The 22550-nt window shown below is 60.2% G+C and overlaps 2 protein-coding genes across 12 annotated transcripts; one reads left to right on the top strand and one right to left on the bottom strand.

The window, feature by feature from the left end:
• Positions 1-1023: 1023 nt before the first annotated feature.
• On the top strand, positions 1024-8906 carry HMGA1 (high mobility group AT-hook 1). Of its 6 annotated transcripts, none has more exons than XR_016234658.1 (6): positions 1024-1194; positions 1458-1569; positions 4158-4302; positions 5737-5820; positions 6352-6402; positions 7645-8906. XR_016234658.1 is itself a non-coding variant. In XM_089334081.1 (6 exons), the coding sequence occupies exons 3-6, from the start codon at positions 4201-4203 to the stop codon at positions 7696-7698; spliced, it is 324 nt and encodes a 107-aa protein (XP_089190207.1). In that variant the 5' UTR covers positions 1104-1194; positions 1458-1569; positions 4158-4200; the 3' UTR covers positions 7699-8906. The 6 variants fall into 6 exon arrangements, 4 of the variants coding, with proteins under 4 accessions (XP_089190209.1, XP_089190207.1, XP_089190208.1 ...); XR_016234659.1 differs by having other exon boundaries at positions 4158-4335; XM_089334081.1 differs by having other exon boundaries at positions 1104-1194; positions 4158-4335.
• A 123-nt stretch (positions 8907-9029) lies between these two features.
• Positions 9030-11074, bottom strand: SMIM29 (small integral membrane protein 29). Of its 6 annotated transcripts, none has more exons than XM_089334078.1 (5): positions 11029-11074; positions 9871-10053; positions 9753-9795; positions 9466-9571; positions 9030-9362 (listed from the first exon to the last, which is right to left on the bottom strand). In XM_089334078.1, the coding sequence occupies exons 3-5, from the start codon at positions 9773-9775 to the stop codon at positions 9297-9299; spliced, it is 195 nt and encodes a 64-aa protein (XP_089190204.1). In that variant the 5' UTR covers positions 9776-9795; positions 9871-10053; positions 11029-11074; the 3' UTR covers positions 9030-9296. The 6 variants fall into 6 exon arrangements, with proteins under 6 accessions (XP_089190204.1, XP_069930283.1, XP_002714650.1 ...); XM_070074182.2 differs by having other exon boundaries at positions 9779-9795; XM_002714604.6 differs by having other exon boundaries at positions 9753-9778.
• Between the last annotated feature and the right edge of the window lie 11476 nt (positions 11075-22550).

Raw genomic sequence — 22550 nt, 5'->3', positions numbered from 1 at the left:
TGGGCCTGGGCCTCGCTGACCAGGGAGGAAGAAGGGGAGCAAAGAAAAACATGAGTCACTGCCGTGTGTCACTGGGCCGCATTACAATTCCCTGCCTCACAGGAGGTGTGGAAGGCCGCCTCGGGGACCGGGCGCGGGAGGTGCGCCCGACAGGGCCGCGGCCCGGCCTGCAGGGCGCGCCTCCCCTCTCCGACCCTGCCCTCTCTTCCCCCACCGCCATCTTCCCGCTCTGGCTTCCTCCTCGTTCAGCGCAACAAGTCCCGGTGGAGCCCGGCGCGGCGGGCCCGGACGGCGCGCGTCAGCTCAGACCCTGCCCGCAAAGCGCTTCCAGGCGTCGCCGGCCCAACCCTTTGTTGTTGTTGTTTTTTTTTTTTTTAAACCACGGCAGATGAGAAATCTGGGGGCCACTGCGGGACCGCGTGCTTCCAAAACGGCCGGAGGGCGCCAAAGGGAGTGACGCCCCGCTCGGGTCCAGCCCGCGAGCGAGCCAGTCGTGTCTCGCTCGAAGGCTGGACCTTGGTCATGCTTCGCGTGTGGCCGTTAACAAATCTAAACACCTTGCATTTCACAAGACGGTACCCCACCCGCCAGTCACGCGCGGGCTGTCACTGAAACGCACATGCTGACACACCTGTCGGCCTGGAGAAATCCGCAGGCCGTCGGTGTGAGGGAAAGGGGCGGCGCGTAGGCCGCGGAAGTCTCCCACACCCGCGTTTCTCTGCCCCCCTCCGGCCGCGTGGACCCCCGCGGGCACGAAGGCCCACCCACACCCCCCACGGCGGGGCGCACACGCCCGGAGCGCCCCTAGAGGTGACTGTCCCGGGACTCCGGTTCCAGACGGTGAGGACGCCCCCGCCCCCCGCCCCGACGCCAGAAGCCCCTTCGAGATTGCTCGGCGCCCTGCTCCCCCTAGGACTGTGGGGAGTGGATCGTGACTGGGCGCACCCCCACAGCAGCCTAGCACCCACCCGCGCGGCGGCGGCGGCGGCGGCGGCGGCTGGCGGGCGGCCGCCCTTTTAAATCCCCGGGCTCATTTGCATGGCCCCGCCCCCCGGTGACACGGCTGGCGCGGGCGGGCCCGTCCCCCCTGCCCCTGGGTCGCTCTTTTTAAGCTCCCCTGAGCCGGGGCTGCGCTCCTCTAATTGGGACTCCGAGCCGGGGCTATTTCTGGCGCTGGCGCGGCTCCAAGAAGGCGTGAGTTCGCGGCCGCTCCGGTGGCTGCTTTTTTTTTTTTTTTAAATATATCTATAATTTAATTAAATTATTTATTTATTGAGGCCGCGCACGGGCCGTGCCCGGCTTCCTGCCCCTCGCCATCCTTCGGGGGAGGGGGGAGACTCCTGCCCACCCCCCCACCCCCGGCTGGATGTGACATATAAATACCCCGCGGGGGCCTGGGCGGCGAGCACGCGGCGGCGGCGGGCTCTGAGCGCCTCTGCCCTCTCTCCCGGTTTCAGATCCGCATTTGCTACCAGCGGCGGCGGCGGAGCCAGGCCGGTCCTCAGCGCCCAGCACCGTCGCTCCCGGCAGCCCCGGAGCGCGCACCGCAGGCCGGCGGCCGAGCTCGCGGTGAGTCGTCCCCGCGGCCCGCGGCGGCGGCGGCCGAGGGGGGCGCCCGCGCCCCCGCCCGGGGCTGCAGCGCGCGCCGCCGGCTTTATTCCCAGGCCGGGGCGGCGCGAGCCGGCGGCGGGGGAGGGCCGCGCGGCGCGGGGGCGGGCGGCGGGGCCCGGCGGCGCGGGGAGGACGCCCGCACCCCTTCCCCCGCGCCGCGGGCGCCCTGCGGGGGGGGGGCGGGGACCCTGGGAAGGCAAGCGCGCGGTGGGGGAGGGGGCGCGCGGCTGCGGCGAGCGCGAGTTGTGCACCCGGCGGAGCCCGGTGCACCTCGCGCGGCGGCCGCTCCCGCCGGGGCCGGGGGTGGGGGGCGGGGAGGAGGCCGGGCTGCGGCGGGCGTGCGGGGGCTCGGACGCCCCCCGCAGCCGCACGAAGTTCTGGAAGTGAGGGGGATGGGCGGGAACCCCGAGATTGGGCTCTCGCCCCCTGCGCGGGACGAGCCGGCTGCCCGGCCTGGATTTGGGGCTTCACCCCCGACCCCACCTCTGGCCCGAGCTGCGCCTCCTCAGCCCCCAGGGCCGGGCCTGCCCTCCGCCCCCACAAACTGGTTTCTCTGCTTTGCTGGGCTCTGTTGGAACTAGTCCCCTGGACTCCCCGTTTCTGTTTTCCTGGGGTTTTATTTGGCGGGGCGGGCGCAGAGAGGGGGCTTTCTTCCTGTCCCCCGCCAGCGCGCGCCAGGTCTCCTGCCCCGGGGCGGGCTTGGGTGCCCCCTCTGGCAGGAAGTGGGGCCGGGTGCACCCGCGTGGCGGTGCATGCGGCCGGGGTGCGCTCGTTTCCCGCGCCTGCAGGGACGGCCTGCGCCCCTCCCCCTCGCGCTCTGGCCCCGACTCCCGCCGGTCTGCCCACAACGGCCCGGCGCAGGCACTTGCAGACGCCGCCTGGGTCTGGAGCAAGGGCCGACAGGGTCTTCACCAGCCGCTAGGTGGGAGAGCACACCGGTGGGCTGGGAGGGTCGCCAGTTTGCTGTGTGACCTTGGAAAACTCATCAGGCTTCTCTGGGCTACTTTTTTATTTTTTCCTTTGTGCAGAATAAAAGGGACTGCTAAGATGAGGTACTGGGGTCATTCCTGCAGGGCCTTTAAGCGCTGGAGGAGCCTGGGACCCGAGTGGGCTTCCTACAAGCTGAGGGATTGGGGTTGGCCCCGAAACGTGGCTGCTCCAGGCCAGGCCTCGTTGATGTTCGCGAACAGGTGGCAGAGAGACCAACGCTTCTTGGCCTCCCTAGAGAGAGCCTCAGGACTTCGTGGGGGCCTGGCCGGGTGGGGTAGGGGGGAGGCAGGCACCCACCCCATGCCATCAGAGGTTCGGGGGACTCCGGGCCAGCTTCGCCCAACTGGAACCCCCCCTGCGAGGGGGCCCTGGGCAGACCTTATGTGAGGTCAGCACTCATTTAGCTGATTAATTTTGATGTTTAGTTTGAAGGGGGCCTGTGGTGTAATATAAGATTCTAATCACTGGCTGTAATTACAGAGCAGGCCAAGCCACTAATGACGGAGCAGGCTAAATCAACCACCTTGTTTGCAAGGGTCTCCCAGTCTGAGATATAAAATAGGGTAATTACCAGACAAAGTCCCGCCGTCTGGAGGGGCTCTGTGCTTGAGGGGTGGGGGCCTTGGGTCCTCAAAAAAAATCGCAAGTTTGCAAAAATGTTTTTTCTTTCCTGGGTTAAAATTGGAAATTGCCTCAGAATCTCTCAAAGGAGGAAGAGAAGTCATTTTCCGATAGAATGTTTCTGAGGCTTCAGTTTTTTTATAAACTGTTCTGAGTTGGAGCCCCAAAGCCGTGTGGGGAGGCAGTGGAGACAGGTGTCTTAGCATTGCCTGCATTTCACAGACGGAGGGGCGGGGCAGGCAGGGGGTGGTGGCTGCAGGCTTCCAGGTCCACTTGGGGCTGCTGACCAGGCTGGCCCATGCTGCCTGCTCCAGGAGGGATAGGTGAACTCATCATGGTGTGTGCGGGGGGAGGGGGGTGCTAATCAGACCCCCAGCAGGCTTTCCTCGCACCCCGCCCGCTGCAGGCTCCACCATCTTCCTCCCTCAGTTGTCCCCATCTTTGGAGTCCTCAAGGATTTCCCCTGGGACAGGGCAGAGACCTGGTGGGTGGGCACCAGCCCTGGCTGTGTGAGTGGTGGTCCTTGAGGCTTGAGCCCCGCCAGATGCACACAGGGTCGCTGTGTGTGGCTGCTGCAGCTGCCACCGTCTCATCTTCCCTGGTCCCTTCCGAACTGGCCAGGTGTGCTCTCTGCCGGCCTGTGGGTCCCCCACCTCACCTGCACCTCAGCCTGGCCCATGGTACCAGGTCTGGGCTGCACCTCCTGGGCACCACCCCCAGGGCCCGTGGGGGCGGTGTCTGGGCAGGACAACAAAGAGGCCTTCTCAGCAGGAGATAAGGAGCTGATTAGGCCAACGGCCCTGCCCCACCCTGGGGCAGCATGCTGGGGGTGGGCAGAGTGGGAACGGGCAGTGTGCTTTGAGGGTGGGGTGGCGGCGGCGCCGCCGGAAGTGGCTCAAGTTGAGCTGTGTTGAAGCCTGCTCTGCCTCTTGCAGCATCCCAGCCGTCGCTCTCGCACCTGCCCTGCAGAGAGGGAAGATGAGCGAGTCGAGCTCGAAGGCCAGCCAACCCTTGGCCTCCAAGCAGGAGAAGGACGGCACGGAGAAGCGCGGCCGAGGCAGGCCGCGCAAGCAGCCTCCGGTGAGTCCTGGGACAGCGCTGGTCGGGAGTCAGGTGGGTGTCCACGACTTGGCTTCAGTGTACCCTTTGGGAAGGGGGAGGTGGCCGGTGTCTCAGCGGGCGAGGGCACGGGATCATTGCCATCTGGGCTTGTGTCTGTGCTCACCCCACATGCGGCTCTGGGGCTGTGGGGGGACTCCAGGTGAGTTCCCAGGCCAATGCGAGAAGGCCCAAGCCGCAGTGAGCCGGGGTCGTGGTAGAGCCGCCTGTTCCCCACGCTGCCATCTGTAGTAAACCAGTGACCACGTACAAGCGAGGAGATGCGTGCACACAGTTACTCTGTCCGGTAGCTCTGAGTCTGTGAGTGCTTGCTGTCCACTCTTGCTGGTCATGGCGCCCTGGGCTAGCGCCAGTGGATGGCCACACTTGGAGGAGCCCTGGGAATGGGCTTCACCTGGCTCCCTGCGTGGACGTGGAGGCCCTAGGAAATGAGACTCTGGGAAAGTTGGTGGCAGGGACCCTCAGAGCTGTGGTGCCGCCCCACCCCCAGGGAGGAGAGGTGACACAGCCAGCCTGGCACCGCGAGGTGCACCTGTTCATGTGAGAACCTGGGCCTCGCAGGTGCGAGCTGTGTGCGGGGGCAGAGGAGGAGAGCGAGCGGAGGAGCTGAGGTTGGCCCTTGCCTCTTCAGCCTGGGGCGGGTCGTTAACAGCCGTGTGCAACATGGAGCCGGGGCTAAACCGCCCTGTTTCGCTGGGACTTCGGAGCAATTCACCTGTTACCTTCAGAACCTGGAGTTGGTTGGGGGGGGTCCTCCTCTGATCCGCCACTCCCTCCCGCACCTGTTAGCTGTGCCCACTGTTTGGGTAGGACCCCAGGAGAGAGGGCCTGGGTCACTAGACCACTAGACGTGGTTATGAACAGCCCACGGGGGGCTGCCCCAAGAAGCAGTAGCTGGCCGCCTTCACTTACCATCTAGCCTCTTCACATTGAGCAGAGAATTAGCATTATTCCGTCCGGGTTTAGTCAGATTTCAGCAGTAGTGACCTCAGGGGCAGCCTGGGACCCTCGTCGTCTCCAGCACGCGTCCTCTGAGGGGTGGGCAGGACTGGGAACTCTGCACACATGCATCTCATTTCCCTGACACTCTGCAAGGTGAGGCATCCAGCGTCTTGCCCAAGATCCATGGCAGAACTGGGACTCGGCAGAGCCGCCTGCGGCTGTCTTGCTGCCTCTGTGACACCTTTTTGCTAGGGGACGTCGGTCTCTCGCTGTTCTGTTGTCACAGAGGCTCCAAGGAAAGCAAGGGGAGGGGCTGTGCGAGGGTGGTCCGGCGGAGGCCTCGAGGCCCCAGGGGCCTGCCCACCCTGGTTCCCGTGGGTGGGAGCCTGCTGCAGCAGGCAGAGGGCTGGGACAGGTGGGGACTGTCCCTGATTGCCCCGTCTGTCTCTGCAGAAGGAGCCTAGCGAAGTGCCAACACCCAAGAGACCTCGGGGCCGACCAAAGGGGAGCAAGAACAAGAGTGCTGCCAAGACCCGGGTGAGGACTGGGGAGACAGGGCGGATGCACAGAAGTCCACCGCTGTGGGGAGCTGGGGTGGGGGACGCAGGGGTGGGCTCAGTGCTGCCCAGGACAATGGGGAAATCAAGTCAGAAGTCCCTGTGGATTTCACGATCTGGACAAGGACAGGTGGGAGAGAGAGGGGCTGAGTGCTGCCCTTGTCCCAAGGGACAGGGACACGCACACGCACAGGGAGGCCCATTCCCAGTGCAGAAACCTTGTTTTGTTTTTTATTTTTTCTAAGGCACTACTCATATCCTCTGAGTCATGGGTGGAGGATGGAGTAGGGGGCGTGTGTGTGTGTGTGTGTGCGCATGCATGTGTGTGTGTAGGGCGGGGGAGTGTGGCTGCCCAGTCCCCACAGCTGGGCCTGCCTGGTGAGAGTGGCTGCCCTGAGCTGCGAGGCGGGGAGTGCCGCTCCCATGTGCCTTCCTCCGCGTCCCGGGCGCTGGTCGTCGGACAGCACTGCTGAGTGTTTTCGACTTAGGGGATGTTTTCTCTGACCTCTAGAAAACCACCACAGCTCCAGGAAGGAAGCCAAGGGGCAGACCCAAAAAACTGGTAGGTACAGGAGCGGCGGCTCTTCCCATGGGTGCTGCTGGGAGTTCTTGATGCGTGATTCCCTGCACCCTCCACGGAAGGACACGCTTCTGACTGTGCCCGGGGTGCTGGGGTGCCAGATTGTGCAGAGGTCCAAAGGGAGATAGGAGCTTGCCCCAGGGTTTTTGTTTTTAAAGATTTTTTTTTTTTTTTTTTTTTTTTGAAAGTCAAGAGATGGAGAGACAGATCTTCTGTATACTGGTTCGCTCCTCTGGCCACAACAGAAGGGCTGGGCCAGAGCCAGGAGCTGCGTCCTGGTTTCTTTTGCTGCCTCCACAGGCGCATTACCCGGAAGCGCAGCCAGGAGGCCCCGAAACCTGCAGCTCCCAGGGGCTGTGTCCTGAGGAAGCAGGTGTCCGACCAGATAGCCGGGGTGGGCGGGCTGTCCACGCCTCCAGCAGCCTGAGACTTGAAGCAGGGCCCAGGAGGTGGCCTAGCCTGTCCCTGTCTCTGGAGGCAGGAGAGGAAGCCACTGGGGAATCAGTGAGGGTCGCTCCTCCGTGGTCCTCTCGGGAAGAGGAAGCGAGGACAGCTCAGCCCTGGGGGGTGGTGGGAGGCACCCCGTCCTGCCTGGACCTTCCCTGGCTCCCTGAGGTGCTCATTCCTCGAGCTGAGCCACAGCTAAGGGGGGCGCTGCTGGCCAGGCCCCAGGAGTGAGTAACAGGAAACAAGTTGTTTTGGAGTTTGTGCCTGGCACGGGGGCTGCAGGCCTGTGTGGTGTCCCGACATTCCCGCCCAGTGAGTGGGCCCCCGGCACACACTTCCCCTGCCTCCCCACCCTGGCCCGGGGTCAGCCCTCGGCCACCCCAGGGGACCCAGGGCCACAGCCCAGTACCTGTCCCTGTGGGCCAAGGCCACCTGGTTCCCCCGCATACACAGGGGCCTCACCGCCCTCTGGCCACCCGTTCCTCCCTGTGGCCTTTCCTCCAGAGAGAGCCGGGCACTTGTCCACGCCCCCTGAGCCTGCCCTCTGCTGCCCATGGGCCAGGGGGGCCTGGCTCCTGGCTCTGTGAGAGCAGCATGTGTGTGGTTTTTTTTTTTCCCTCCTTTTAAATTCTTCCTTTTTATGAATGAAACCGGGCTGTGGAGGTTGCTGAGTCACCCACACACTCAGCCCTGACTCACGCAGGGAGGGGGTGGGGCCCAGCCTCCGGGGGTGGAGAAGGAGGGCGCCCGCCCAGAGCTCCTCTGTCCACCTCACAGGAGAAGGAGGAAGAGGAGGGCATCTCGCAGGAGTCCTCCGAGGAGGAGCAGTGACCGCGCCGTGCCGCCTGCTCCGGCATCCCAGGAGCAGCTTTCCTCTGGGACTGGACGGCTTCGCTCTGCTCCCACTGCCCCCGCCCTCCCCCAGGCCCGCACCCCGACCTGCGCCCTCCCCACCGCACACTACACAGCACACCACGCTGTAGGCCCCCGCCCTCCCAGGGGGAGGCCAGCTGCCCTCTGGCCTCAGCTCCTGACCTGCCCTCCCGCAGCACACACTCGCCCGCCTGGACAAGGCTGATTCCCACTTAGCCGCACCCTGCACCTGCCGCGACCCCGCTCCCTGGCCGGTGGGAACACTGCTTTGTGGGCTCTTGGTTTGGGGGCCCTTTCTCGGCTCTACTGTTCCCTCTGGCTTCCCAGAGAGGGGGCTGAGAGGGCTCCCCTGGCCTTAAGGGGCCCAGGCCCCATCTCATTCTGACATGCACCACTCCATTGCCCTGGTGGCAGCAGGTGTGGCCAATAGCCCCCTGGGATGCCCCAATAACCACAGCCACCAGGTGGGGCTCCCAGCCCGTGTTCTGCTTTCCCTCACCTCACCAGGTCCCTGTCCGAGGATGGGCAGCCACCTGCCCACCCTGCAGCCACTCTGGGATTTGGGTATTGCAGTTAGACGTGCAGCAGGGTCGCCTGTTGTCCAAGTGAGGCCCAGGGTCCCTGTGGCAGCCACCCGAGGGGGGCTGGGGCCGTGCCCACCCCTCCCTGCTTCTGCTCTAGGCCTGTCTCCCTCCCATGGGGCACTAATAACAAGGAGCTAGCCCTGCCCGCCCCCACCCCTCCTGCTCCGCCCCACCCCCCAAGGTTCTGGTTCCATCTTTCCTCTGTTCACAAACTACCTCTGGACAGTTGTGTTGTTTTTTGTTCAATGTTTTGTCCTTAGACATCCCATCACCGCTGCTGCTGTCAGCGCCTAACGCTCCCCCCATTGCCCGCCTCATTCTGTCCGCATCCCTCCCCCGGGACAAGGGGGCTGGGGCGCAGCAGGCTGGGGCCCTGACACTCAGGCCCAGGGAAGGTGGGGCCTCACCCCTAGGGTGCTGCAGCAGAGCCAGGGGGCCCGTGTTTGTCCTGAAGGGTGTAGGAGCCGCCTTCTCCCCCTGTTCTGTTGGGGAGGGGGCAGCCGTTTTATGTCCCAGCCTGGGGCTCCCCCTTTGGTTTCCTATTTGCAGTTACTTGAATAAAAAAATATCCTTTTCTGGAAAGGAGTGTGGTTGTGCTCTAAGGCCTGGGGGGCGGGGGTGGCAGGGGGAGTGGCACTCTGGGGACCTCAGGCTGGGGTTGGAGCCTCAGGTAATTTAACCCCCTTTGAAGAATTCTGCCGCGTCTCTAGCCACAAAACCGTTTATTTACAAAATATGTATACTGAGTATTATACATCTGGGTCCCTCGCTGTGGAAACCCAAAGCCAGTCCAGGATCCAGGGAACCTATAGAAAGCAAAGTTGTCTCCCAGCCGCCTCTGCCCCGGGGAGGAGGCCCCCATTAGTGCCGGGAGGTGGGTGAGGGCTGAGGGCAGGGTGAGGCTGCCGAGCAGAGTTGGGGGGGCGGGGAAGCAGACTGCGGGACCCCCGAGGCTCCGGCCGGGGGCTCAGGTCAGGTCTTGACATCCAGCAGGGGCACCCGCTTGTGCTGGTAGCCACTCTGCCAGCCGTGCACCACCTGTGGGGCGGAGGTCACGCAAGGCTGGGTTGGAGGAGGCGCCCCCAGCCACGCCCAGGTGGGGAGGGCAGAAGCAGCCTGGGTTTCCCCTGCCCCTACTCACCTTCGGGTCTCCCACGTCCGACAGGAGCTCCTGCTCAGCCTCGTGCAGCTCCTCAGCCGGGTCGTAGCTGTACATGGGGAGCAGGTGGTGGCGAAGCCGGTCCACCCTGGGGGCAGGGCGGGATGCTCAGCCCAGGCCCCCAACCCTCACAAGACCTGCCTGGACCCCAGGCAAGGACGGGCCCTTCCCTGGAGAGCTGGTGGGGGCAGGGGGAACATCTCCCGAGGGATGAGGGTGCAGAGGGCTCAGGGGAAGGAGTTTAAGCAGTGGGGGGCAGTGCCACTCACCGTTTTCTCTTCTGGACATACATTACCTGCAACAGAGACAGCACTGGGCTGCTAGGCCCCCCGCCCCCTTACAGAACACAGCTGAGATGTGTGCAGAGGTGGGGGGGGGGCTCCTTACCACGGCCACCACCACCCCGACCAGGGTGATGAGGAAGAAAGGGCCCAACACATAGCCCACCATGGAGTCGCTGTTGGCCTGGGGCGCATTGGGCACTGTGGTGTTACTCATGACACCGGCAGGCGGAGCGCGCGGTGGTCAGCATGGGCAGTGGTGCCTGGGAGGGCGCCTCCACCGGGCTCCCTGGGGAGGAGGAAGGGAGGTTACCATTGCACCCAGACTTATACACCCCCACCCGGGGAGCACTATGAATACGGGCCCTAGGTCAAGTGTTGGGATGAGGGGTCCCCCAGACACCCCTGCTGGGTGTAACCAACCCAGAACTCCGCAAATTCGGTAAGAAGGCCTAGGTCTGGTGCCCAAGTCCTGTCCAGCTCTTATCCCGAAATCAGGGTGGGGCTCGGATCAGATGCCGGGCAAACATTTGCAAGCCTCCACTTCTGGGGAAAGGTCAGTAGCAAGTTTCCTGTTCCCTCAGACCTGGGCACCGGGGCTGCAGTTCCTGCCCAGGGGCGCACGCCACCATAGGGAGGTCCTGAGCTGCGGCCTGGGGGTGAGGCGGCAGCGCCCCAGCCGACCCCCACACTTCGACTACAGGCCACATGCCGGCGCTCTGTGCCCTCCTCGGCCCTGGGGTCACCCCAGACACAGTCCGGACATCCCCTCGGCGGTCCCCACGCCAGGGTGCACACAGCGGGCAGGGCTGGCCTGTATCTTCGAGATGATGTCACCTCCCTCGAGTCCCTCTGGTCCCCACCCGGGGCTCCGCCCAGGTCCCTCCCTCCTGGTCTGGAGGGCGCGGAAGGGGAGCGGGTCAGCTCCCTTTGACAGACGCGAGATCGTCCCGGGGCGGCTGCACGCTGGTGAACCGAGGGCCCTGACCCGGCTTCTCCAGGGTCTCTGTCAGGGCGTCAGGGGTGAGCGACCGCGCCGTGTCCCGGGGGCGCTGGGCTCGCCCCCGTCACCCAGTCCCCTCTCCTGCTCCCAGGGCGGGGAGGGCGTCAGGACGGGCCAGAGACGGCAGGCGGGAGGCAGTTCCCACGGCGCGGGGAGGCTCAGGCCGGGGTGGGGGTGTGGGGAGCGCCGAGGGGCCGCCCCGCGCCCCGGCATCCTGGGATGCCGGCGCTCCGCTGCCCAGCCACCCCGGCCATGCCTTACCTCCCGCCGCCGCAGCCCCGACAGGAACGCCCTCGCTTGGCTCCCCGGCCCCGGAAGAGCCCGCAGCGCGTGATCAAAGGACCCGGGGAAGTGGGCGGGGCCTGGGCCGCCGGGCTCAGCCAATCCGGTGGTGGAAGGAGGCCGGCCTGGAGCCTTCTGGAGCCGCCAATCCGGAGGCGGGGTGGGTGCATGGGGCGGGGTCGGGGCGGAGGGAAGCTCCCTGGCTTGCAGGGCCCCGGCGGCGGCGGCAGGGGGCGACCGAGGGCTGCGCAGCGGGGGAGGAGGGGCGGGCCGGGCGCGCTCGGTTTCCCGGCGGCCCCCGGGCCGAGGCGGGCTGCGCGCCCGAAGCTGCGGATCGGGTTCCGGGAGCGGCCGGCGTGGGTTCGGAGCCCGCCGCCTGGTTGGAGCCCGAGCGCCGGGCCCGCAAGGCCTCGCCCAGTGTTGGTTGGCCGGCCCCTGGGACTGTCTTAGCGGGAGGGCAAGCACGCACGAGACGCCGGCGCCTGCAGGTCCCGGGTGGGTTTCTCTGTGTTCTGTGGTTTTTGAGTCTGGAGGCCGCAGAGACCCCCGGCCCTGGCTCCTGTCAGAACTGGGCCGGCCTGGCCTTGCAAGGACGTGAGGAGCAAGCGAGGGGTCGTGATGGCCGTCCACGCATGCGGCTTCTGCCCTCGTCCTTCGGACCTCCGGCCCCATGTCTGAGCGCTCATGCCCGTCAGGCTAGTGTGTGCAGGGGGCCAGGTGTCAGGGTGAGGGACTCGGCGTGTTTTAGCTTTCCTCGCTCCTGGGACAGAGCACCCTGACCTCAGGTGACGCTGTGCAAGCCGAGGCCTAGAGCGCCGTATTGAGCCGCCAGGCCTTCGACCTGATAGTCCAGGGCAAGGCGAACGGCGTGGTGGGGCAGCCCTGTGGCTTCCTCCGGCGCGGGGGCCGCCCCAAGCCCAGCCCGGGAACAGCTCCAGCTCTGCCTGGCCTCTTCCTGCCGGTGTTGAGGCTGCTCGGGCTTTCTCCCTCTCTGTGTTGCTGTGGCTACAGCTTGGCGGAGGGCAGGAGGACTGAGACGTCAGAGCGAACCGGCAAAGGCGAGACCTGAAAAGGTTGAGCTGTTTGCAAGCGACCGCACTGCAGAACGAGGGTTGCGGACAGGCATAGACCTGGAAGACATCCGGCCTGCAACATGGTAGCATTCATAGTACCTGGCATCTGTCAAGACCGTGACCCATAAACACCCAGGCACGGGGCGGCGCTGTGGCACAGCAGGGCAAGCCACTGCCTTCTAAACTGGCATCCCGTGGGGGTATCTTGAGTCCGGGCTGCTTAGCCTCACATCAAGCTCCCTAATAACTAACAGAATCATAGAGTTACAGATGCCCAGAAATGAGATAAAATGGAATAAAAATACTTGTAAAAGAAGGCAGAGTGGCCTGGTGCTGTGGCCTAGCGGGTAAAGCCACTGCCTGCAGTGCCGGCATCCCATATGGGCGCTGGTTCAAGTCCTGGCTGCTCCACTTTCAATCCAGCTCTCTGCTATGGCCTGGGAAAGCAGTAGAAGGTGGCCCAAGTCCTTGGGCCCCTGCACCTGAGTGGGAGACCCAGAAGAGGCTCCTGGCTCCTGGCACCTGGATGGGTGCAGTTCTGGCTATTGCAGCCATCAGGAAAGTGAACCAATGGATGGAAGACCTCTCCCTGTCTCTGTCTCTGCCTTTCAAATAAATAAATAAGTCTTTACAAAAAAAAAAGAAGGCAGAAGCAGAAAGGGGGAACAAAGAACAGATAACAACAACTAGAAAACAAATAACAGGAAATAGAACTGAAACCTAACTATCAATAATTATATTAAAAGTAAGTGGTCTAAACAACCCCATTAAATGGCAAAGACTTTCATATTCGATTAAAGTGAGATTCAACAATATTCTGCCCCAAGATCGCACTTTGAATACCTTCAGATGTGCTAAAAGTAAAAGGATTTGAGAGTCAAAACTGGAGAGGCTACCCCAGGATCAGAGAAAGCTGACTTCAGAGCGCAGGACGTTACCAGGGATAAAGAAGGTAATTCCACGGTGACAAAGGAGTTAATTGAAGAAATAAGCTTCAATGTTCATGTACCAGATAAGAGAGCTTCAAAAGATATGAAGTAACAACTGACAACTGCAAAAGCAAAAAAAGTCACAGTTATAATCCGAGATGACCGTATGGTTCTCTCAGTAACTGGTAAGAGGAGACATGAGCAGCCAGAATGCGGTGGACTTGAACACTGTCCATGAACATGACCTGACTGCCGTTCACAGGACACTCCACTTAACCACAGCATAACAGGGGCCGGCACTGTGGCTCAGCGGGTCACCTGTGGCGCCAGCATCCCATATGGGCCCCAGTTCAAGTCCCTGCTGCTCCACTTCTGATCCAGCTCCCTGATAATGCACCCGGGAAAGCAGTGGAAGATGGCCCAGGTGCTTGTGCCCCTGCCACTCACTTGGGCGACTCAGATGAAGCTCCCGGCTCCTGGCTTCAGCCTGGCACAGGGCTGGCTGTGCAGCCATCTGGGGAGTGAACCAGTGGATGGAAGCTTCGTCTCTCTCTCTAACTCTTTCAAATAAATAAATATATTTTTAAATGGCTCAAAAATAGCTCTGCTTACTGAGGAGGCGTTTGGTGCTATGATTTTCTCTCCATTTTTGAGGCCCCCCACAAACGCTGAAGTTCCCTTCATCTTCCTTCAGCTCACACATGTCCTATTTGTTCTTTGACCATGAGCGTAATTTGCTCAGTCTCCAGATGTTTGAGGATTTGCCAAAGATTTTTCCGTTACTACTTTCTGATATAGTTCCATTGTGACCAGAGAACATATTTGGTTATGTCTTAAATGTTTTTATTTATTTATTTATTTATTTTTTTTTGACAGGCAGAGTGGACAGTGAGAGAGAGAGAAAGAGAGAAAGGTCTTCCTTTTGCCGTTGGTTCACCCTCCAATGGCCGCCGCGGCCAGCGCGATGCGGCCGGCGCACCGCGCTGATCCGATGGCAGGAGCCAGGAGCCAGGTGCTTTTCCTGGTCTCCCATGGGGTGCAGGGCCCAAGCACCTGGGCCATCCTCCACTGCACTCCCGGGCCACAGTAGAGGGCTGGCCTGGAAGAGGGGCAACCGGGACAGAATCCGGCGCCCCGACCGGGACTAGAACCCGGTGTGCCGGCGCCGCAAGGCGGAGGATTAGCCTAGTGAGCCACGGCGCCGGCCATGTCTTAAATGTTTTTAAATCCACTGAGTCTTGTTTGATGGCCCAATATATTCCTCTCTTGATAAAATGTTCTCTATACACTTGAATGTGCATTATACTATTTTGTTGTTGTTTTAAATACTTATTTTGAAAGAATCGCAGAGAGAGGGAGAAGCACACACACAGAGTTCACTCCCCAGATGGCTACCAAGAACACCATCTGAGTCTCCCACGTGGGTGCAGGGGCCCAAGGGCTTGGGCCACCTTCTGCTGCTTTCCCGGGCTGATTTGTAGGAGCTGGATCGGAAGTGGAGAAGTGGGGGTTTGAACCAGCGCTCACATGGGATGTGCTTGCAGGCAGCGGCTTAACCTGCTCTGCCACAATGCAAAGACTGCTGCTTCTTGAGAAGAGCAACGGAATGTATCAGGCTCTCGGCACCTGATCAGGCAGAGGGAAGACGGCCTGCCGCTGGCAGGAATGCGAGAGGTGGCGGCGTTACAGTCCCGGGCAGTGACAGTCACAGGAACATCGGGAAGAGCCTTACAGCAGCGCACTCCGTAACAGACACAAACCGCAGACACAAGTCACCGAAGCGCAGTTACTCTATAGCGAGGGGCCAACGTCCTAGCTCCTGGCCAGCCCAGACCCCAGCCGTTCCGCCCACCTGGGGAGTGAATCACTGGATGAAAGATTCTCTCTCCCTCCCTCTGTAACTCTGCCTTGGAAATAAATAAATCTTTAAGATGGCTGCCTTCATTTCATGGTAAATAAACTTACAGCCATCAGCTTGAGCTGATTTTAGCTTTAATAGCCTAAGTAACTGCAACTATGGATGCCAGCTTCGCAGATGGTGGCTTAACCCCCTACGCCACTACGCTGGCCTCTGCAGTTTTTTTTTTTTTTTTTTTTTTTTTTTTTTTTTTTAATTTACTTTACTTGAAAGGCAGAGTTACCGAGAGAAAGAGAGAGAGAGAGAGATCGTCTATCTGCTGGTTCACTACCCAAATGGTTGCACAGCCAGGGCTGGGCCAGACCAAAGCCAGGAGCCGGGAGCTTTATCTGGTGTCCTGCGTGGGTGCAGGAGTCCACGCACTTGGGCCATCTCTGCAGCCTTATTAGGCACAGAAGCAGGGAGCTGGATTCAAAGTGGAGCAGGGACCAGAGCTGTGGCGTAGTGGGTGAAGTCATTGGCATCCCATACAGGTGCCAGTTCTCTTCCCAGCTGCTCCACTTCTGATCCGGCTCCCTGCTATGGCCTGGGAAAGCAGTAGAAGATGGCCCATGTTCTTGAGCCCCTGCACCCACATGGGAGACTTAGAAGAAGCTCCTGGCTTCGGATTGGCCCAGCCCCAGCCATTGCAGCCACCTGGAGAGTGAACCAGCGGATGGAAGACCTCTCTCTCTATCCCCACCTCTGCTCCATCTCTGTCTTTCAAATAAATAAAGCTTAAAAAAAAAAAAAGCTCCAAGTTTATCAAGTGTATGTTGCTTACAGGAGACTCACTCTGGACCTACACACAGGTTAAAAGTGAAAGGCTGCGAAAAATCAAAAAGAGAGCTGACTGAAATAGATTCTGAGCCGAAACTAGCTAGGCGGGACAAAGGAGCACATTCAGCGTTGTAACAGGCAAGCCGCGAGGAAGGAGCAGCAGTGGTGAGCACGCACACCGCACAGCGCAGCCCCGGTGGATGAAGCAGACAGACGCGACCAAAGGGAGAAGTCAGTGTCTTTCTTTTTTGAAAGAAAGAAATTTCATTTTGGGGAGAACATGGAACAGTTGGAACTGTCATCCCTGGCTCATGGTGTGTGACAAGGAACAGGCACTTTGGAAAACTGTGGGATTTTCTTACAGACTTGAGGATGAACCTACTTAAGGGCTCATCACTTAATTTGTTAAAAAGGTTTATTTATTTATTTATTTGAAAGAGTTACACAGAGAAAAGGAGAGGCGGGGGTGGGGGGGTGTCTTCCATCCACTGGTTCACTCCCCAGACGGCTGCAACGGCCGGAGCTGCGCTGATCCAAAGCCAGGAGCCAGGTGCTTCTTCCTGGTCTCCCACGCAGGTGCAGGGGCCCAAGGACTTGGGCCATCTTCTACTGCTTTCCCAGGCCATAGCAGAGATCGGAAGTGGAACATCAGGGACTTGAACCGGCGCCCATATGGGATGCTGGTACTGCAGGCGGCGGCTTTACCCGCTACCCCACAGCACCAGGCCCCATGACTCATCACTTTAATTCCCAGAAATGAAAATATATATCCTCAACAAAATGTATGCCAGAATGTAGCTGCAGGATTTTTTAATCTTTAAAAAGGTCCCATTTTTTGACAAATTATAATCATACATATTTATGGAATAAAAAATGGTGCTGCATGTATGTAGTGTGGAACGACTGAATCAAGCTACTTCACACAGATGCCACCTTAAGCATGCATCATTCATTCCTCCTGCCCAGCTGCAACTTCCTATGCTTTGGCCAACACCTTCCTGTCGGCCTCCAGCCCCGCTAACCACCGTTCTGCTCTCTGCTGTACGGGTTCACTTGTTTTCGGGCCCACGTGGAGGTGTAAAGGTGCGGCCTCCGTCTAGAAATGGCTCCACAGTGATGGGGAAGGGATCTCATCACAACGTCCTGGGTGGAGGTCGGTGCCGAGCTGGGACCGACACCCTGACAGCAGGTGCACCATACGGGCCCTTATCATTGGCCGCTCCACTTTCCCGGATTGAGCCCCCCACACCCCAGCAAAGCAACTGCCCTGCACCGCCCAGAGGAGGTCTCCCTGGCCTGCCCCTCCCCGCCCCCCAACCCCAGGCGTGGCGAGAAGCAACCAGCCTCCCCTCGGCTCCTGCCCCAGGCCCAGGAAAGCTGGCAGGGGGATCCTGAAGAGAGCGCTAAGGGGAGCTTCCCCCTCGTGAAAAGGCACCCCCTCTTCTTCCCTTGCTCCCCAGACTCAAGGCCAGGAGAGGCCTCCATCCGTGACGAGTGATTAGCCAGGGCACCATGCTGGGTGAACACCACCACCTTTCCCCACAGGCTGTGCACTGTGGCTTTTTTTTTTTAAGATTTATTTATTTACTTGAAAGTCAGAGTTACACAGAGAGGAGAGGCAGAGAGCGAGCGAGTGCTGTCTTCCATCCGCTGGTTCACTCCCCAATTGACCGCAACGGCTGGAGCTGGGCCGATCCGAAGCCAGGAGCCAGGAGCTTCTTCCAGACCTCCCGTGCGGGCGCAGGGGCCCAAGGACTTGGGCCATCTTCTACTGCTTTCCCAAGCCACAGCGCTGGCCCCCGGTTTTTTGTTTGTTTGTTTGTTTGTTTGTTTTTATTATTTACTTGAAAGGGAGAGTTACAGAGAGAGTGAGCGAGAGCGAGAGAGAGGTCTTCCATTGGCTGGTTCTCTCCCCAAATGGCCACAACAGCTGGAGTTGGACCAACCTGAAGCCAGGAGCCTGGAGCTTCTTCCGGGTCTCCCACGCAAGTACAGGGCCCAAGTGCTTGGGCCATCTTCTACTGCTTTCCAGGGCCATAGCAGAGAGCTGGATCAGAAGTGGAGCAGCCGGGATTCGAACCGGTGCAAGGCTTAGCATACTATGTCACAGGCTCAGACTGCGGCTCTTCTACCTCCCGGACTCCTCCCGTCCAGGTCCCTGAGGGCCTCTAGCATTTGCTCCGAGGCTCAGGGGGAAAGTGCAGGGCTGTGGGGTGCTGAGATGATGAGGGGATGCTGGGCGCTCCTTCTTTGTGCTAGGACACCCTCCTCCCCCAATGCCATTTGGCTCTGCCTCTTCTGAGCCCCAACTCCTGGGTCCCTGCTCTGCACCACTCAGCGGGATATGGATAGCAGAGACAGACTCAGAGCGAGGGCTTGTCCATGGGGGCACACAGCCCCCTTAGAGGGAAGGAGCGGATTCTTTCCCTAAGGAGGGCACAGATGTGAGTGTGCAGCTATGCGATGGCGTATGGCACCGGGACATCCACACGAAGTTCTAGGAAGAGGCAGTGTCTGGTGTGGTGGGCAGGTACTGGGTACTGAGCCAGGGAGGTGGAACTGGACCCTGAATGCTGTGAGTAGAGAGAGAAGCAGATGTTGCTAGGGCAAGAGGGGTCGGTGGGGTCAGAGGGGAGCAGATGGGTGGTGTTTGGACTCCTCAAGGTGGCAGTCCTGGCCACAGGGTGAGCACACGGCCTTCCTCGGGGCAGGCTCAGTTCTTTCACAGGACAGGGCAGCAATGGATGCAGCGATTTGGGGTTGATTTTATTATTATTATTATTATTATTATTATTATTAATTTACTTGAAAGGCAGAGAGATAAGAGATTTTCCATCGCTGCTTCACTCCCCAAATGCCTGCAGCAGCCAGGGATTGGGCCAGGCCCAGGCCAGAAGCCAGCAGTCCATCGTGGTCTCCTGTGTGGACAGCAGGGCACAAGTGGGTAAGCTGTCACCTGCTGCCTCTCAGCGTGTGCCTTAGTAGGAAGCTGGAACCGGAAGCAGAGCCAGGACTCGAACCCAGGCCCTCAGATATGGGATGTGGGAGTCCTAAGCGCGTGCCCAGGACCTGCCCGTGAGGCTGGAAGTCCGAGGGGGACTGCAGAAGACGGTGGTGTGCATGAATGAGTGGACACGTGATGCGGGCTGACCCTGGCGCGGCCTGGATGGACTCCGGCAGCTGGAGTGGGGTCATCATTTAAATATAGAACTGGATGGGGGCCGGCGCCGTGGCTCACTTGGTTAATCCTCCGCCTGTGGCGTCAGCATCCCATATGGGCACCAGGTTCTAGTCCTGGCTGCTCCTCTTCTAGTCCACCTCTCTGCTGTGGCCCGGGAGTGCAGTGGAAGATGGCCCAAGTGTTTGGGCCCTGCACCTGCATGGAAGACCAGGAGGAAGCACCTGGCTCCTGGCTTCAGATCGGTGCAGTGCTGGCCATAGCGGCCATTTGGGGAGTGAACCAACAGAAGGAAGACCTTTCTGTCTCTTTCATTGCCTATAACTCTGTCCAAAAAAAAAAAAAAAAAAAAAAAAAAAGGATGGGGGGGGGGGGCATCGTGGCGCACTTCTTGGGACGCCTGCACCTCCTGTCACCGTGCCCGGAATCAGTGCTGTCTCCCTGCCTGATTCAGCGCCCTGCTAGTGCGCACGGAAGGCGGCACACGGTGTCTCAAGTTTCGGGTCCCTGCCACCTGCTTGGGAGATCAGGATGGAGTTCTGGGCTCTTGGCTCCAGCTTGGCCCAGTCCTGGTTGTCTTGGGCATTTGGGGAGTGAACGAGCAGATGGAACATCTCTCGGTTTCCCTCTGTCTCTGTCACGCTGCCTTTCAAATTAACCTCACTAAGGGGCAGGACCTAATGCAGAGCAGCAGGCAGTCTACAGTGTGGCAGCCACTGCACTCTTCACGCGGGATCGGAATCAGAATGCTGGGGAACAGACCCATCTCACGGTTCCTAAACAGGACTGGACCGCGATCCCGAAAATCCATTTAGCTCTAGCCCTAATGATCCACTGCCACTGTCTCATCTGTAGCCTCCTCACACCTCCCTAAGTGAAACGGCCACTCAGACACTAAGTGGGTTTTTTTGTTTTGTTTTGTTTTTTGTTTGTTTTTTTTTTTTTTTTTTTTTTTTTTTTTTTTTTTTTTTTTTTTTTTTTTTTTTTGACAGGCAGAGTGGATAGTGAGAGAGAGAGACAGAGAGAAAGGTCTTCCTTTGCCGTTGGTTCACCCTCCAATGGCCGCTGCGGCCGGCACACCGCGCTGATCCGATGGCAGGAGCCAGGTGCTTCTCCTGGTCTCCCATGGGGTGCAGGGTTCAAGCACTTGGGCCATCCTCCACTGCACTCCCTGGCCACAGCAGAGAGCTGGTCTGGAAGAGGGGCAACCAGGACAGAATCTGGCGCCTGGACCGGGACTAGAACCCGGTGTGCCGGCGCCGCTAGGTGGAGGATTAGCCTAGTGAGCCATGGCGCTGGCTACTAAGTGGGTTTTGAGTACTGCCGCCATTTCTCCCAGACACCTGTCAGCACCCAGGAGCAGCCCACTGCCCAGCCCCCAGCTGGCATGGTGCGAGGTGTTTAGGGACCAGATGCAAACTCAGCCCTGCACTCGCCACCTCCCTACCTTCAGTTTCCTTGTCCACCCTCCAGTCTAGTGACCAAGATGGCGTGCCAAGGGCGTCCGAGGGTGGGTTCTGGGCTCCCACACAGGGCTCTGTTTCCTGGGCCCCTGCTTCGCCCTGCTCCCCGAAGGAGCTCTGTCGCCACACTGCTTCAGCCACTGGGTCTTTGCCTCCCAGTGTGGGTCCCCAGGGGACACGGGGCTCCCTGGACCGGTCTCTGGCTCTCGCCTCACTGCCTTCCCCTTTGGCTTGTACAGTCCCGCTTCTCCAGCTCCTTTAAAAAGCAGCCAGCTCCCGGGGCCTCCGCCTCCTCTCCCACGCCTGGCTGCGAGCTGGAGCGTGAGGCAGGGCCTGTGGCCCGGAGCACACAGGACACGGTATCAGCTTCCCTGAAAGCCCAACCCCACAGTCACCGCTCCCTTTTAAAGCCTTTGCTGGCTTCTTGGTCATGCGGAGCAAAGGTCACGCGCAGCCTGCCAGGCCGCCTGACCCCAGCTTGCCTCTCCCGCGGCACCTCCTGCTGCTCCCCCTCGCTGCCCACTGTGGCTCTCAGGTGCCGCCGGCCGGGTCCAGGGCCTGCCCCTGCACACGCTGTCCCTTCAGCCCACTGGGTTCCTCCTGGCTGCTGCCTCCTTTGGGAAGAAGTCACCCCTGTCTTCTACTGGCTACCATTCTTGGGTCTGTCGTCACACTGTTATTAGTGACCGCAGCACAGCCCTTGGCATTTCCCAAACAGGTGCCACCATGTCAGGACCACAGCTCAACCTGGGCTCGCATACAATCCTACTTAACGCTCGCAACCACCCTGCCAAGTGGACTTCTCCCCCACCGAGGAGGGCACAGAGGTAAGGCCAGCTTGCCAACATCACAGAGCTCAGCGGAGCTGGGACCCGAGACCTGGCCCAGGCCCACACTCACCGTTGCACCAGCACCAGGCGGCTGTTCCATGAATGGTGTCCACCCTCTTCTGCACCCTCCCATCCATGCACTCTCCCAGGAGGCGGCTTTTGGGCATGTGATGCAATTTCTCCCCGACACCTACCAGCATCTAGGTGCACCCTGGGTGCCCAACCTGTTGACTGAGTGACGGTGACATCACAAGCAAGCCCCTCCCTCCACCTCCCTGCAGCGCTGACGTGGTCCCACCCCCCAGGCTGTCATCTCCTCCACTTCAGGCCATCTGTCATGGAGCAGGTGCTTCTGTCCGGATTTAGCACACGGCCGGGATTCAGGAAAACAGAGCTGAAGCCTCAGGCTGAGATGGTAGCTGAGCAGATCCACACACCCTTCACCCTCCAGAAAGCAGACAAGGCTGTTTTTTTTTTTTTTTTTCTTTCTTGAGGGAGCACAATGACCGGGCCTCCAGAGCCGAGGGTGAGCCTGACTGGGGAAGGAGAAGGAATTCTGCCAGCCCCACCGGCGTGGGTGGTCAGACATACCGCCTGGCATGCCCACAGGGGACAGCCAGGGCACTGCTGACGCCAGTGTTCGGGGCTGTGCTGGGTCCTGCGGGCCATTTTCCTCTCATCACTCCTGCCTGAAGTTTCGGGCTTCTTCGTAGGTCTCTCTCTCTGGCCACAAGTCCCTTAGGCTGCTGGAAGAGTGTAGAATGGGATGTCGGGGGCCGGTGCTGTGGTGCAGTGGGTTAAAGCCCTGGCCCTGGGCGCTGGCATCCCATACGGGAGCCGGATCTAGTTCGGGCTGCTCCTCTTCCGATCCGGCTCTCTGCTATGACCTAGGAAAGCAGTAGAGGATGGCCCAAGTCCTTGGGCCCCTGCACCCATGTGGGAGACCCAGAGGAAGCTCCTGGCTTCGGATCAGCGCAGCCGATTGTAGTCATCTGGGGAGTGAACCAGTGGATGTAAGACCTCACTCTCTGACTCTACCTCTCTCTGTAACACTATCTTTCAAATAAATAAAATAAATTAAAAAAAAAAAAAAAAAAGAATGGGATGCCGTACTTTGCAAGAGTCGACATGCAGTAAATATGACAGGTGATGGGCCACCTGTCGAATGGCCCAGGAGGATGTGATAGGGGCAGGTGGGAGCGCCCTGGCAGCCAAACCCCACGAGAGGTGGCCAGCTAGGGACCCTGCCAGTCCCTCCTGAGGGTTCTTGGCTAAGAGGGCTGAGGGGTGGGCGAAGGGAAGTCTGCACCATCGGGACTGTAGGGAAACAGGTGCCCTGACTAGCTGGTCG

The sequence above is a fragment of the Oryctolagus cuniculus genome, chromosome 5 (genome assembly GCF_051225735.1).
Source record: "Oryctolagus cuniculus isolate XC-2025 breed Fujian yellow rabbit chromosome 5, ASM5122573v1, whole genome shotgun sequence".
NCBI classification, from domain to species: domain Eukaryota; kingdom Metazoa; phylum Chordata; class Mammalia; order Lagomorpha; family Leporidae; genus Oryctolagus; species Oryctolagus cuniculus.
This window is presented reverse-complemented; position numbering and strand designations above follow the sequence as displayed.